We start from the raw sequence: 14,729 nt of genomic DNA, 5'->3' as shown, positions 1-14,729 counted from the left end.
TATACACTTCTATCATATCTCCCCTCAGCCGTCTCTTCTCCAAGCTGAAAAGCCCTAGCCTTCTCAGCCTCTCTTCATAGGAAAGTCGTCCCATCCCCACTATCATTTTCGTCGCCCTTCGCTGTACCTTTTCCAATTCTACTATATCTTTTTTGAGATACGGAGACCAGTACTGAACACAATACTCCAGGTGCGGTCGCACCATGGAGCGATACAACGGCATTATAACATCCGCACACCTGGACTCCATACCCTTCCTAATAACACCCAACATTCTATTCGCTTTCCTAGCCGCAGCAGCACACTGAGCAGAAGGTTTCAGCGTATCATCGACGACGACACCCCAGATCCCTTTCTTGATCCGTAACTCCTAACGCGGAACCTTGCAAGACGTAGCTATAATTCGGGTTCCTCTTACCCACATGCATCACTTTGCACTTGTCAACATTGAACTTCATCTGCCACTTGCACGCCCATTCTCCCAGTCTCGCAAGGTCCTCCTGTAATCGTTCACATTCCTCCTGCGACTTGACGACCCTGAATAATTTTGTGTCGTCGGCGAATTTAATTACCTCACTAGTTATTCCCATCTCTAGGTCATTTATAAATACATTAAAAAGCAACGGACCCAGCACAGACCCCTGCGGGACCCCACTAACTACCCTCCTCCACTGAGAATACTGGCCACGCAATCCTACTCTCTGCTTCCTATCTTTCAACCAGTTCTTAATCCATAATAATACCCTACCTCCGATTCCATGACTCTGCAATTTCTTCAGGAGTCTTTCGTGCGGCACTTTGTCAAACGCCTTCTGAAAATCCAGATATACAATATCAACCGGCTCCCCATTGTCCACATGTTTGCTTACCCCCTCAAAAAAATGCATTAGATTGGTGAGGCAAGACTTCCCTTCACTAAATCCGTGCTGACTTTGTCTCATCAGTCCATGTTTTTGTATATGCTCTGCAATTTTATTCTTAATAATAGCCTCCACCATCTTGCCCGGCACCGACGTCAGACTCACCGGTCTATAATTTCCCGGATCTCCTCTGGAACCCTTCTTAAAAATCGGAGTAACATTGGCTACCCTCCAGTCTTCCGGTACTACACTCGATTTTAGGGACAGATTGCATATTTCTAACAGTAGCTCCGCAAGTTCATTTTTTAGTTCTATTAATACTCTGGGATGAATACCATCAGGTCCCGGTGATTTACTACTCTTCAGCTTGCTGAACTGACCCATTACATCCTCCAAGGTTACAGAGAATTTGTTTAGTTTCTCCGACTCCCCCGCTTCAAATATTCTTTCCGGCACCGGTGTCCCCCCCAAATCCTCCTCGGTGAAGACCGAAGCAAAGAATTCATTTAATTTCTCCGCTACGGCTTTGTCCTCCTTGATCGCCCCTTTAACACCATTTTCGTCCAGCGGCCCAACCGACTCTTTGGCCGGTTTCCTGCTTTTAATGTATCTAAAAAAATTTTTACTATGTATTTTTGCTTCCAACGCTAATTTCTTCTCAAAGTCCTTTTTTGCCCTCCTTATCTCCGCTTTGCATTTGGCTTGGCATTCCTTATGATCTATCCTGTTACTTTCAGTTGGTTCTCTTCTCCACTTTCTGAAGGATTGTTTTTTGGCTCTAATGAGTTCCTTTATCTTACTGTTTAGCCACGCCGGCTGACGTTTAGGTCTTTTTTCCCTTTTTCTAATACGTGGAATATATTTGTCCTGAACCTCCAGGATGGTGTTTTTAAACAGCATCCACGCCTGATGCAAGTTTGTTACTCTGCGAGCTGCTCCTTTCAGTCTTTTTTTCACCATTTTCTCATTTTGTCGTAATCACCTTTTCTATAGTTAAACGCTAGCGTACTTGATTTCCTAGTTTCACTTCCTTCAATGCCAATATCAAAACCGATCATATTATGATCACTGTTATCAGGCGGCCCTCGTATCGTTACCCCCTGCACTAGATCATGAGCACCACTAAGGACTAAGTCTAGTATTTTTCCTTCTCTTGTCGGCTCCTGAACTAGCTGTTCCATGAAGCTGTCCTTGATTTCATCAAGAAATCCTATGTCCCTTGCGTGTACAGATGTTACATTAACCCAGTCTATATGCGGGTAATTGAAATCCCCCATTATTATTGTGTTGCCCAGTTTGTTTGCGTCCCTGATTCCGTGGATCCATTCCTTCTAAACAGGATTCCTTTGGGTTTTTCCCATGCATGTTTGAATTCCATTACTGTTTTCATCTCCACCACCTCCCGCGGGAGGGCATTCCACGTATCCACCACCCTTCTCTGTGAAAAAATACTTCCTGACATTACTCTTCAGTCTGCCCCCCTTCAATCTCAATTCATGTCCTCTAGTTCTACCGCCATCCCGTCTCCGAAAAAGGTTTGCTTGTGGATTAACACCTTTCAAATATTTGAACGTCTGTATCATGTCACCCCTGTTTCTCCTTTCCTCCAAGGTATACATGTTCAGGTCAACAAGTCTCTCCTCGTATGGTTTGCAATGCAAATCTCATACCATTGTTGTAGCTTTTCTTTGCATCGCTTCCAGTCTTTTTACATCTTTAGCAAGATATGACCTCCAAAACTGAACACAGTACTCCAAGTGGGGCCTCACCAACGAGTTGTAGAGGGGCATCAACACCTCCTTTCTTCTGCTGGTTATACCCCTCTCTATGCAGCCTAGCATCCTTCTGGCCACGGCCGTCACCTTGTCGCATTGGTTCTTCACCTTCATATCCTCCGACACCAACAACTCAAGGTCTCTCTCCTGAGTCGAGCTTACTAATCTCTCCCCTCCTATTCAGTATCTCTCTTTTGGGTTTCTGAACACCAAGTACATCACTTTACACTTCTTGGCATTAAATTTTAACTGATTCTAAAATACAAACAATACTCCACTACAAAATTAAATTGCATGTGTACTTTTATTATTGCCCATTAATTACTTAATCCAACAACACACCTTCAACCACTCAGTCAAAGCATCGTAGTGTATTATATAACAGTATAAATGTTAACTCTTAAAGTTAAATACAGGCTCATCGCTGCTTGTGCTTGAGACTATAGTCTTGTCATCTGTTCACATGGAAAAACCGTTGTATTAAGTCTCATCACGTTGTATAAGATGACCCCAATCAGTCACCAACCAACCACACATCAATGTGAGGATTGTTCAAAAGGTGTCCACACTATTGACTGAAGACAAGCGAATGAACCGCAGTATGTATTCACTGCTGAATTTCTTGTATCACCACACAATCCAATGCTTCGGCTGTGTCTGCGGATCCGCTGCGTGACATGAGAAAGGCTTGCATGTATAGCCACAAAAAGAGAGATCACTCTCAACGCTCAACCATCAATCCACTTAAATTCCTCTGGTTCCCCAATGCGTGACCGCATTTCGAGATGTTCTTCATCAGGAGGAACTATTATCCAACACATCTTGAAATGCGGTCATGCATTGGGGAGCCAGAGGAATTTAAGTGGATTGATGGTTGAGCGTTGAGAGTGAGCTCTCTTTTTGTGGCTATATATTGTAGAATCAGCTTAAGGGTACTCTTATAATAAGCTATTTCCCTCCATTTAGCAGAAGATTAAATTTTAACTGCCAGACCCTCAACTGTTCTTCTAACGTTCGGAGATTCCTTCTTATCATTTCTATTCCCTCCCTCCCTCACTCACACTTTCTTCCTGATTACCTTTACAACTGATGTAACGTTCTCTTCCTCTCCAGGCGAGTTGTACTGGTTAATGTTTTGTAGTCGTGAGTACCGCCGGTGAGGAAAGGTGAGGGTGTGGCTCCCACCACAGCTCCGATTAGATAGGTAGGTGTGATCCATCACCTCTGGTACAATACGATCACTAAACAGAAAGAGAAATTTATTTTTTTTAAAGTTCCAGGAAACAGCTGGAAGACCATCAGGCTTCAGGGAATAGAGTCCTGATCTTTGTCTCTGGTGACTGACTATAACAAAATTATTTTAAGCAGCAGAATGCACAGAAATTAGGCATCAGGCTACAGAATCAGTTTACCTATTGCCCTAAACTGTCCAAGAGCCAGGGCCCTTTGTTGCTAAGACTTGTTCTACCTGTGCTTCATTACTACAAACTGAATAAAGAATATTCGCTTCGCCCCACTGAATCTCTTCCATAGGGTACAAGTTGGAAGGCACATCTTGGCATTTTGGTCAAGCATTTCCCTCTTTTTTTTTTTTTTTTTTTAGATAGCTTTAATTGGTAGGGGCTGATTTGTGAAGCAATGTCTGTTACCATTATGTAGGACCCTGTCTACTAAGCCGCGTTATAGGCACGTTAGCATTTTTAACGCGCGTTAACCATGTACGTGCCTACACTATCCCTATAGGCACCTACATGGTTAGGGAACATGCTAATTGTAGGCATATTAAAAATGCTATCATGCCTTACTAAACCAGGCCTGTAGATTGTAATGTTCATTTGTCCAAGATGCCTGAATTAGTATTACTGTATTATGGATTACTAGTGGAACCCAGCCCATTTCCTCAACAATGAAATGGGCCCTAGAAAAGCTCTCTTGTAAGCGATTTTTTGTCTCTCCCCTGCCCTCCCCTCCCCTCCATGTCCTGCGATTCTCCCCTCCCCTCCATGTCCAGCGATTCTCTTCTCTCCTCCCATCTCATCCATGTCCATCGATTCTGCTCTGCCCTCCCCTCGATGTGCTGTGATTCTCTCTTCCTTTGTACCTCATCATTTTCTGGCTGGCCTGGCTGGCTTCCCTTCCATTGGTAACATCCTGACGTCAGCTCGCCTCCAGTGTTCCCTTCCCTCTCACTGTTCCGCCCTCTGACGTCATTAAGTTTTGACGCGAGGGCAGGGCAGTGAGGGGGAATGGAACGCTGGAAGCTGGCTGATGTCATGAGATGTTATGAATCCAGGCAGCCAGACAACGATGGAACGTTGGAGGTGCAAATTATTATATAGGATAGGCATGTAAAACACTCATGCTTTTTTTTTTAAAAACTGCATCCTGCTTTCACATTTCAAGGAAAAAAGGCTAATCAAATTTTAGTAAATATTTCAATAAGGTGAAAGTTCTGTGGCTGCTTCTTTTATTTTGAGATAACAAGAAAATAGGTGGTTTGGGTGGTTTTTGTGTTTAACAATATTTATGCATAGCTAGATGGCACTTTAAGGTTTAACGATTTTTATTCAGGATCAAACATAGCCAACACCTAACAGTTAAACAACAAGTCCAGACAAAAACATCGAGCGTTTACATGACAGCAATCAAGTGTAACAGAATAATAAGCAAAAACATCATACAGCAAAAAGCCGGATAACACATGATCCCATTTTTGTTTTGTGAGAAGACTCCCGCAACCTTCCCCCTCATTACCCTAGGGGGTATTTTGGTGTGCGCTAAAATTGGGCACGCGCTAAACGTTAGAGACGCCAGTGCATTCCTATGGGCGTCTCTAACGTTTAGCGTGTGCCCAATTTTAATGTGCGCCAAAAACATGAGCGCGCCTTAGTAAAAGACCCCCCCCCCGGTTTCCTGTCAAATATAACGGTTCTATACAAGATCACCCCCCCAACCCTACTTTACCCATAACTTCAACATACCCTGAGATGACCTGGCGTCTGGACTCTTATGACCCCAGGCCAACTTTGAAAGGATAACATCCAGAATTCCCAATCCACCCTCCTCTACCCAAGCAGAGAACCCCAAAACAACCCCTAATATAACAGTACCAACTTAAGAAACACTCTGAAACCTGTTCAATACTGCACTTCTTGCTTTATGGGAGATAGTTTGCAGGTAAGAATTCTAGATAGACATGAAAGCCCTTCTTCCCTATGGGTAATTCCTAACAGCCCTTGCCTCCCGTAACATAGAAACATGACGGCAGATAAAGGCCATATGACCCATCCAGTCTGCCCATCCTCTGTAACCCCTAATTCTTCCTACGCGATCCCACATGCTTATCCCATGCCTTTTAAAATTCTGGAACAGTCCTCGACTCCACCACCTCCACCGGGAGGCCATTCCACGCCTCCACCACCCTTTCTGTGAAATAATACTTCCTTAGGTTACTCCTAAGCCTATTCCCTATGGGCATGCAATCTATTTCTCCAGTACCAAAAAGAAGGAGGCTCCTCCTGCATCCAATGCATAAGCTTTACACCCCATGCCTGGAATAGACTCCCTGTGCCCATACGCCAAGCACCCTCACTGTCCATCTTCAAATCTCTACTCAAAACCCACCTCTTCAATGTTGCTTTCGGAACCTAACATTGTACCTAGTAACCTAGACTGCTCCAACTATTGATTGTCTAGTGGAAGAGTGGCCTAGTGGTTAGGGTGGTGGACTTTGGTCCTGAGGAACTGAGTTCGATTCCCGGCACAGGCAGCTCCTTGTGACTCTGGGCAAGTCACTTAACCCTCCATTGCCCCATGTAAGCCGCATTGAGCCTGCCATGAGTGGGAAAGCGCAGGGTACAAATGTAACAAAAATAAAATAGGTACTAATGGAGATTCAACATGGAATGTTGCTATTCCACTAGCAACATTCCATGCAGAAGCCTGCGTGGCCACATTGGTGATCTTCAAGGGCTGACTTCTACATGGAATGTTGGAATAGCAACATTCCATATAGAATCTCAAATAGTAGCAACAGTGGAGGAGTGGCCTAGTGGTTAGGGTGGTGGACTTTGGTCCTGAGGAACTGAGTTTGATTCCCACTTCAGGCACAGGCAGCTCCTTGTGACTCTGGGCAAGTCACTTAACCCTCCATTGCCCCATGTAAGCTGCATTGAGCCTGCCATGAGTGGGAAAGTGCGGGGTACAAATGTAATTAAAAAAAAAAAATTATTGCTTGTCTGCTCTCCTTGTCTGTCTTGTCCTCTAGATTGTAAGCTCCTTCGAGCAGGGACCGTCATTCTTTGTTTATTGTACAGCGCTGCGTAACCCTAGTAGCGCTCTATAAATGTCAAATAGTAGTAGTAGTAATAAGTGCACATTTTTGTCCGAGATCCCATATGCCTCTCATTTATTGAGCAAGACTTAGTTAGATGGCACTTTATTATAAGAGCTCAGGCATACTAATATTTTTCCTTGCTCTATTCCCTCATGGCTTCTGTTTCTGAGTTCTGTTTTTTTTTTAATGGGCTCTAATTAGAAGGCTTTGAATGTATTTATTGTACCTTAAATTATTTTGATTTCTTTGTTTGAGTTTACGGCAACATCTTTTCAAAATTCAAATTACAAAAAAAATACATAATTCAAACAAAAAACCAGCCATTCTCTGGCCGCATGGCTCTCTCTGAATCCCTGAATACTCACGACATGGGTTTGGAATCGAGGCGCTTGCGATGTTGCCCTAGACCCAGGCAGCGTGACTGCAGCATCTCCCTGATGGTCTGAGTGCTGGCCCTCATGGAGCCCCCGAAGTGGGCCTGAACCTTCTCAATCTCCTTTCGCAAGCAGGTGTGCAGGCGACGCAACTGGTTTATGCTCTTCTCCATCTGGACTGCCTCATAGCGAGCATATGTTATACCCGACTTCATGCTGAAAGGAGGAAAAAGGGGAGAAGCGAGAAGACACATAGCCAAAGCCAAGAGAGGAGGACAGGGAAAAATCAGAACTGACTGATAGATGTGAAGATGGGAGGTAACAGTTAAGTTGAAAGAAGCACAGGTGCAACAAAATTCTGGACTTGTGACAAAAAAAAAAAGATCAATATAGAGTTTATGAATCTAGCCGAGGCTGTATCTAGAGTAGGAATCAGTAACCAGGTGGTGTAAAATCAGCACAGCCAGCCCACAAGTTTTGTAAATTGCTGATGGTACCAGTACTGCAGAACAGGCAGGTGCAAGGCAGATGGACAGAACAGAAGAAACCAGTCTTCGCAAGGAAATCAACAAGAAACAAAACAGCGAAGATGACTAACAAAAGCAAAAAACAAAAAAAACAAAAAATATAAAAATAAAAAATATATATTAAAAATGTCAAAATTTAAAATTAATCATAAAATATGTATTTAAAAGATGAATCCATCAAAATCAAAAAATTACATAAAAAAGACGACACTTTGGATGTAAAAATGAAGAATCAACTTTATTAGCCAAACTGTAGCAGGGAGAAAGGGACTCGACATAGCTGTGTTTCGGCCATACTGGCCTGCGTCAGGAGTCTTCTCTGCCGTCTGTTGATTATTAATTCTATCCAAATATAAAAAGAATATGTGTGTCTTACCAATAAATTGAAGCTATAGCGCTCAATTGTACTGGAAACGAAATTGTTGAGCGGAGACAATCAGAGCAGCGTCTCTGATCTATGCAATCAAACCAAATTAGTATTAGAGATGTTGTAATGCAGGATTTCAATTGGTGGGGGTAAAATGTAACCCTTCCACCCAGGAAAAATATTGTGGGGATGTTGCAGGGTTTGGGTTTTTTTTTATTTTTTTAGCATCTTGCCAAAAAAAGATTGCCAACCCCTGGTCTAGAGTATTTGTAAACACTTCCCAAAACGGGACAGTTTGAACCATGGTGCTCCACTGCTAGAAATGATCATAAACGGCAGAAAGATTTACTTAACCCTGTCAATCCTCCTGAGAGGGCACGTGGGAAATGAGGTTTTGAGACTGTCTATTGGTTCCCACATACCCTTGTCCGCACTCCACAGCCTTCTAAGGGAACATTTTCTTCAGCTGCTGTGAGATAGTCAATGTCGAGTGGCTATAATACTCCTGCTTAGAAAATGTCAAACTCCACACAACTGCTCTGTATGAAACTGAGACTTTGGTGAGCAGGGACAGCTGCTCAGGGAAGACAAACACGGGCATAAGCTCTTGCTCCGTTGTACTTCCAGTTCAACAGAACCAGGGCTGGGATCTGACTGGCACCATGAGCTTTATTCCCAACCACTCATGGATTTTCACCCTGCTTTATATCCTCCTGCCCCAGCATCTGGTTATTGCAATGAATCCTCAGAAGCTTAGCTGAAATTGGGTGGCAGAGCAGGTGGGGGGAAGAGGGGTTGGTGGTTGGGAGGCTAGGATAGGGGAGGGCAGACTTATACGGTCTGTACCAGAGCCGGTGATGGGAGACGGGACTGGTGGTTGGGAGGCAGGAAATACTGCTGGGCAGACTTATACGGTCTGTGCCCTGAAAAAGACAGGTACAAATTCAAGATATGAGTTTATCTTGGGCAGACTAGATGGACCATGCAGGTCTTTTTCTGCCGTCATCTACTATGTTACTATGTAGTGTTGATCCTGGGCCAGGAAACATGCAATCATGAGTTCTGAATCTTGCCACTAGGTGCCACTCTTAAGCAATGACCATGGCTCTCTCCCTCTGCAGGCTACGAATGTTTCCCCAGCGTCATTCAACCTAAGACCCAATGTGAAAGATCAAACCCGGGACCTTCAGCATGGCTAGGACCAGCACCTGTCACCTGAACCACCAGGCATTAATTGGCATTAACTTCAGTACTGAAGAAACTTTGGCAGGAATCTTTAAAAGCTTTCCATTTAGATAAGTGAACTTCCTGGGCATGCATCAGGGTAAGTAAGTGCATTTAATTTTTAACTGATTCCCATTTCTCTGTCTCTGTTGACAGAGTTACATTGTCTGTGGAACATCTATTTAAACACCTAGAGTCAGACCTTGCCTGGGAGAGAGGGAGGGTGTCGTATTGGGGAGACTAGGGTTATCATATGTCCGGATTTCCCCGGACATGTCCTCTTTTTGAGGGCACCGTGGGGAGTCCGGGCGGGTTTCCAAGTTTCCTCGATATGTCCGGGTTTCTCAGTTCGGGTCATCACATGACCTGTCCTGACCTATCATTACTATGCATGGGGCACGGGCCGACGCCGGTAGGCCTGCAGCCTGTCAGAAACCAGCTGATCTAAAAGTCATTGGGGGAGGGGCAGACAGCAGCAGCAGTGAAGGCATGCAGGCTCCCTCCGAGTCCCCCCCTCCTCCCCCCTCCTTCGTCCTTCCCCTCCGAATTTAAAAAGTCATCTCTCTTCTTACCTCGTCGGGGTTACGACGGCGGCAGACCGGCAACAGCAGTAAAAAGCGCTGCATGCACACTTCAGCCTTTCTTCTCTTCTCTGCCTCTCAGCTCTGGTCCCGTCTTCATTTCCTGTTTCCGCAAGGGCGGGACCAGAGCTGACAGAGAAGGGAAGGAGGGCTGAAGCGTGCACGCAGCGCTTTTCACTGCTGTTGCCGGCCTGCCGCCGCCGTAACCTCGACGGGGTAAGAAAGAGATGACAAGGGGGGAAAAAGGGGGGGGGGGAAGAGTATGTTATAACTTCTTGTTTCTATGTACAGTTCCTAAGGATGTGACTAGAGAATGTTAGAATGTCACTGCTGCACCAGGCTCGGATTTGTACTGATGTTTGTGGTATATTAAATAAACTTTACAAATTGAAAAAAAAAAAAAAGAAAGAGATGACTTTTAAAATTCGGAGGGAAGGAGGGGGAACCCTGGAACTCAGAGGGACCCTGGAACTGGGAGGGAGGGAGGGGGGGGCCTGGAACTCAGAGGGAGGGAGGGCAGGCCAGACCACCAGGGCAATAGTAAGGAAAGGGGAGGGGTGACGGGGAGGGGGAGTAATGGGGTGCGTCACAGGGGGAGGGGAAAATGTGACAGGGGATGGAGCGAGGGTGTGAAAGGGGGCAGGGCAGGACAGGGCGTGAAAGGGGCGGGGCATGAAAGGGGCAGAGCAAGGGCGTGAAAGGGGACAGGGCAGGGCATGAAAGGGGCAGGGCATGTGTCCTCCTTTTGGGGGACAAAATATGGTAACCCTAGGGCAGACCAGCATCACTTTCTGTTCTGGATTGCAGGTGAGCCATGGCAGTAGCAGAGACCCCAGGAAAGGCAGATTATCTGAAGAGGGCCTGCCAGCTCTTTAATCTTCTGGGGAGAGGGAAAGTGAACCCCTTCTGCTCTTTAATCTTCGGTGGGGTCCACTTTATTCCAAACACTCCTTTGGGACAGCCATAGTAGGCCAGAGCCTGCCTCCTAGTTACCACGGCATCCAATTTGAGACTGGCACCAGCAGGGCAGTCAGTGTCTCTAAACAGGACTCAGTGTAGCCAACATGGAGCTTTGATCACTTGCGTGGCTCAAAGCTTTCTGCTTCCTGCCTCTGACCTCCTCCAAAACAGGAAGTTCAGAAGCGATGGTACAGAGCAAAGCTTGAGCATGGATGCAAGTATGTGCCCTGCCCAACCTCTGCCCATGTGAATGCCCACCTGCAAATTATGTGTCATCACATCTAGGTACATACTTAAAGAATACCGCTTAGCCAGAAACTGCATTCATGTGCAGGAGGTCTATAAAATAATGAGTGGAGTTGAACGAGTAGATGTGACGCGTCTGTTCACGCTTCCAAAAATACTAGGACTAGGGGGCATGCGATGAAGCTACAATGTAGTAAATTTAAAACGAATCAGAGAAAATTTTTCTTCACTCAACGTGTAATTAAACTCTGGAATTCGTTGCCAGAGAATGTGGTAAAGATGGTTAACTTAGCGGAGTTTAAAAAAGGTTTGGACGGCTTCCTAAAGGAAAAGTCCATAGACCGTTATTAAATGGACTTGGGGAAAATCCATTATTTCTGGGATAAGCAGTATAAAATAAAATATTTTGTACATTTTTGGGATCTTGCCGGGTATTTGTGACCTGCATTGGCCACTGTTGGAAACAGGATGCTGGGCTCGATGGACCTTTGGTCTTTCCCAGTATGGCAATACTTATGTACTTATATGTTCACATACATGTGTAAATGACTAGAAAACCAGCATTTAAACACACTCTTGTACCTACTATTAGGCAGCTCCTTACAGAATTATCCCCTTGGAGGGGTGTATGGAAGGGGAAAGGCTGGATTTGGAGATGGTGGATATAAGGGGGAAGGGCCTGAGCTGTCTTGTGAGGAGTGCACAGGGTTCTCAAACCTGTCCTGGCCAGTCAGATTTTCAGGAAATCCACAATGCACACAATATGCATGAGATAGATTTGCACACCAAGGAGGTAGTGTATGCAAATCAATCTCATGAATATTCATTGTGGATATCCTGAAAACTTGAGTAGCTGGGGTTTCCCCAGGACAGGTTTGAGAATCACTGGCCCTGTCACTTACACATGCATGAACTCCCTGCTGCTCTACCACATGTCCACTAGGGGACAGTATAGTGTTCTGTCTTACAGGGAGAGTTTGAGACCCTAACCTTGATCATGCATCCTGCCTCTTTCTCTGTAGGCTGGTTCTGCCATGAGCAAAAGTCAGGGCTTCCCTAACGTCTGCTCAGAGAATTGGAGCACGTAAGGGATGGGTGGAAATGAGGATCCCTTCTAGGGAGTCAAAGCTACAGAGGGGACATGTTCCCTAGTACTTGAACCAGGGGCCTTGGGGGGCCTGGTCCCCTCCCCCCCCCTCCCCAGTTTGAGCTCAGGCTTCCTTCAAAAATTGCAGCACCAGATTTATGGCTGGCGAGGATGCTCCATCCCCGCCAGCCAGAGAAGATCTGTGGCTTGGGCCCAAGCCCCCACCCATAATGCCTGAGCAACAGAAAGCCGGCAGGGTGCTCCAGCCACCGATGCTGGCACTTCAGTGCATGCTCAGACAATGCATTTGAACTGAGCATGTGCAGACATGCTGTGGTCGAAGCTTTGGCGCATTCTGCCTGCCTTCTCACTGATTATGCACCATGGGCGGGGGTTCCGGCAGAGAATCTCCGGCTGGCGGGGATCAGCACCCCTGCCAGCAAAGGCACAATTCTGCGGTGGTGGGGGAGGAGGGAACTGAGAGCAAATGCTTGCCCCCCCCCCCCCCCAAAATGAGTTCTGGTTACACCCCTGACATGAACCCCTCCCCCCCCCACACACACACAAAAAAGGCTGACTCTGCGCTTCCCCATTTAATATTTCACTAACCATCACTGTTAATGTCAAGTGCTCTGTAGCACAGGGGTTCTTAACCCAGGCCTCAGGACACAGTCAGTCAGTCAGTCAGGTTCTCAGGATATCCACCAGGGACGTAGCCACGGGTGGGCCTGGACGGGCCCAGGCCCACCCATTTTCCCTCCAGGCCCGCCCATCCTTTGCACGCTGTCGCTGCCCTTTTGTCCCGCGGAGGCAGCGTTCAGCGTTTCCTTCCTGCCCTGTCTTCTCCCCAGGCTCCCCTGCATCGTCCCGGCCTGCAAGTGGAATCGTTTTCCTTTTCGGCCGTCGCGCTGCACTGCCATACACACAGGCAGCTTCGCTCCTCCCCCGCCGCGTCCATTCTGGCCCACTCTGATGCACTTCCTGTTAGGGCCGGATGAACGCGGCGGGGGAGGAGCGAAGCTGCCTGTGTGTATGGCAGTGCAGCGCGACGGCCGAAAACGAAAACGATTCCTCTTGCAGGGACGATGCAGTGGAGCCTGGGGAGAAGACAGGGTAGGAAGGAAACGCTGCCTCCGCGGGACAAAAGGGCTGCGACAGCGCGGGAAGGATGTGGATTCGGGGGCCTGGGGGGAAAGTTGCTGAGCTGCTGGGACATAGGAGGGAGAGGAGGAAGGGACTTGAGAGAAGGAAGAGAGAGCTACTGGGACATGGGAGGGAGAGGAAGAAGGGACTGGAGGGAAGGGAGAAGCTGCTGGGACATGGGAGGGAGAGGAAGAAGGGACTGGAGGGAAGGGAGAGAGCGTCTGGGACGTGGGAGGGAGAGGAAGAAGGGACTGCAGGGAAGGGAGAGAGCTGCTGGGACATGGGAGGGAGAGGAAGAAGGGACTGGAGGAAAGGGAGAGAGCGTCTGGGACATGGGAGGGAGAGGAAGAAGGGACTGACGGGAAGGGAGAGCTGCTGGGACATGGGAGGGACTGGCGGGAAGGGAGAGAGCTACTGGACATGGGAGGGAGAGGAGGAAGGGACTGGAGAGCTGCTGGACAAGGGAGGAAGAGGAAGAAGGGACTAGAGGGAAGGGAGAGAGCTGCTGGACATGGGATGGAGAGGAGGAGGGGATTGGATGGAAGGGAGAGAGCTGCTGGACATGGGAGGGAGAGGAGGAAGGGGCTGGAGAGCTGCTGGACAAGGAAGGAAGAGGAAGAAGGGACTAGAGGGAAGAGAGCTGCTGGACATGGGAGGATAGGGAGAGAAAGAAAGAGGGGAGATGGATGAAAGGATGCAGAGAGAAAGGGGAGAAACTAGAAGGATGTGGAGAGAGGGAGGAGACTGAACAGAAAAGGGTAGAGAGATAGACACTGGATAGAAGGAGAGGGGAGATAGAGACACTAGATGGAAGGATCAGGAGAGAGGGTAGATGAGTGGAAGGATAAGAAGAGAAAGAGGGAAGACACTGGATGGAAGGGTAGGGAGAAAAAGGAGACGCTGGATGCAAAAGAAAGAGGGGAGACACTGGAAGGATGGGGAGAGAAAGAGGGGAGCTGCTGGATGGAAAGAGGGAGAGGACAGAGTAGGGAAAGACTGGAGAATAAGAGGAAGGGGCATGTGGCGAACAAGGGTGAGGAAAAGATGAAAAGCCATAGGTGATGAATGGACAGGAAACCCTGGCAAGAGAAAGACGAAGGAAAGCAGAATCTAGAGACTGGGAGCAACACAATGAGAAAAAGTAAATGGCCATACAACAAAGGTAAAGAAAATAATTTTATTTTTAATTTAGGATAAAGTAATATGGTACCTGTGTTAATAAAGTTTCAGAGACCAATACTTCCTTCCT

The 14,729-nt window shown here is 46.8% G+C and overlaps 1 protein-coding gene across 1 annotated transcript in view; it reads right to left on the bottom strand.

The window, feature by feature from the left end:
- Window positions 1-14,729, bottom strand: part of QRICH2 (glutamine rich 2) — a 148,096-nt gene that overhangs the window by 12,491 nt on the left and 120,876 nt on the right. The window contains 2 exon segments of the mRNA XM_030208204.1: window positions 3,714-3,876; window positions 7,337-7,561. Coding sequence (XP_030064064.1) covers window positions 3,714-3,876; window positions 7,337-7,561 — 388 coding nt within the window.

This window comes from Microcaecilia unicolor, chromosome 6 (genome assembly GCF_901765095.1).
Source record: "Microcaecilia unicolor chromosome 6, aMicUni1.1, whole genome shotgun sequence".
NCBI classification, from domain to species: domain Eukaryota; kingdom Metazoa; phylum Chordata; class Amphibia; order Gymnophiona; family Siphonopidae; genus Microcaecilia; species Microcaecilia unicolor.
This window is presented reverse-complemented; position numbering and strand designations above follow the sequence as displayed.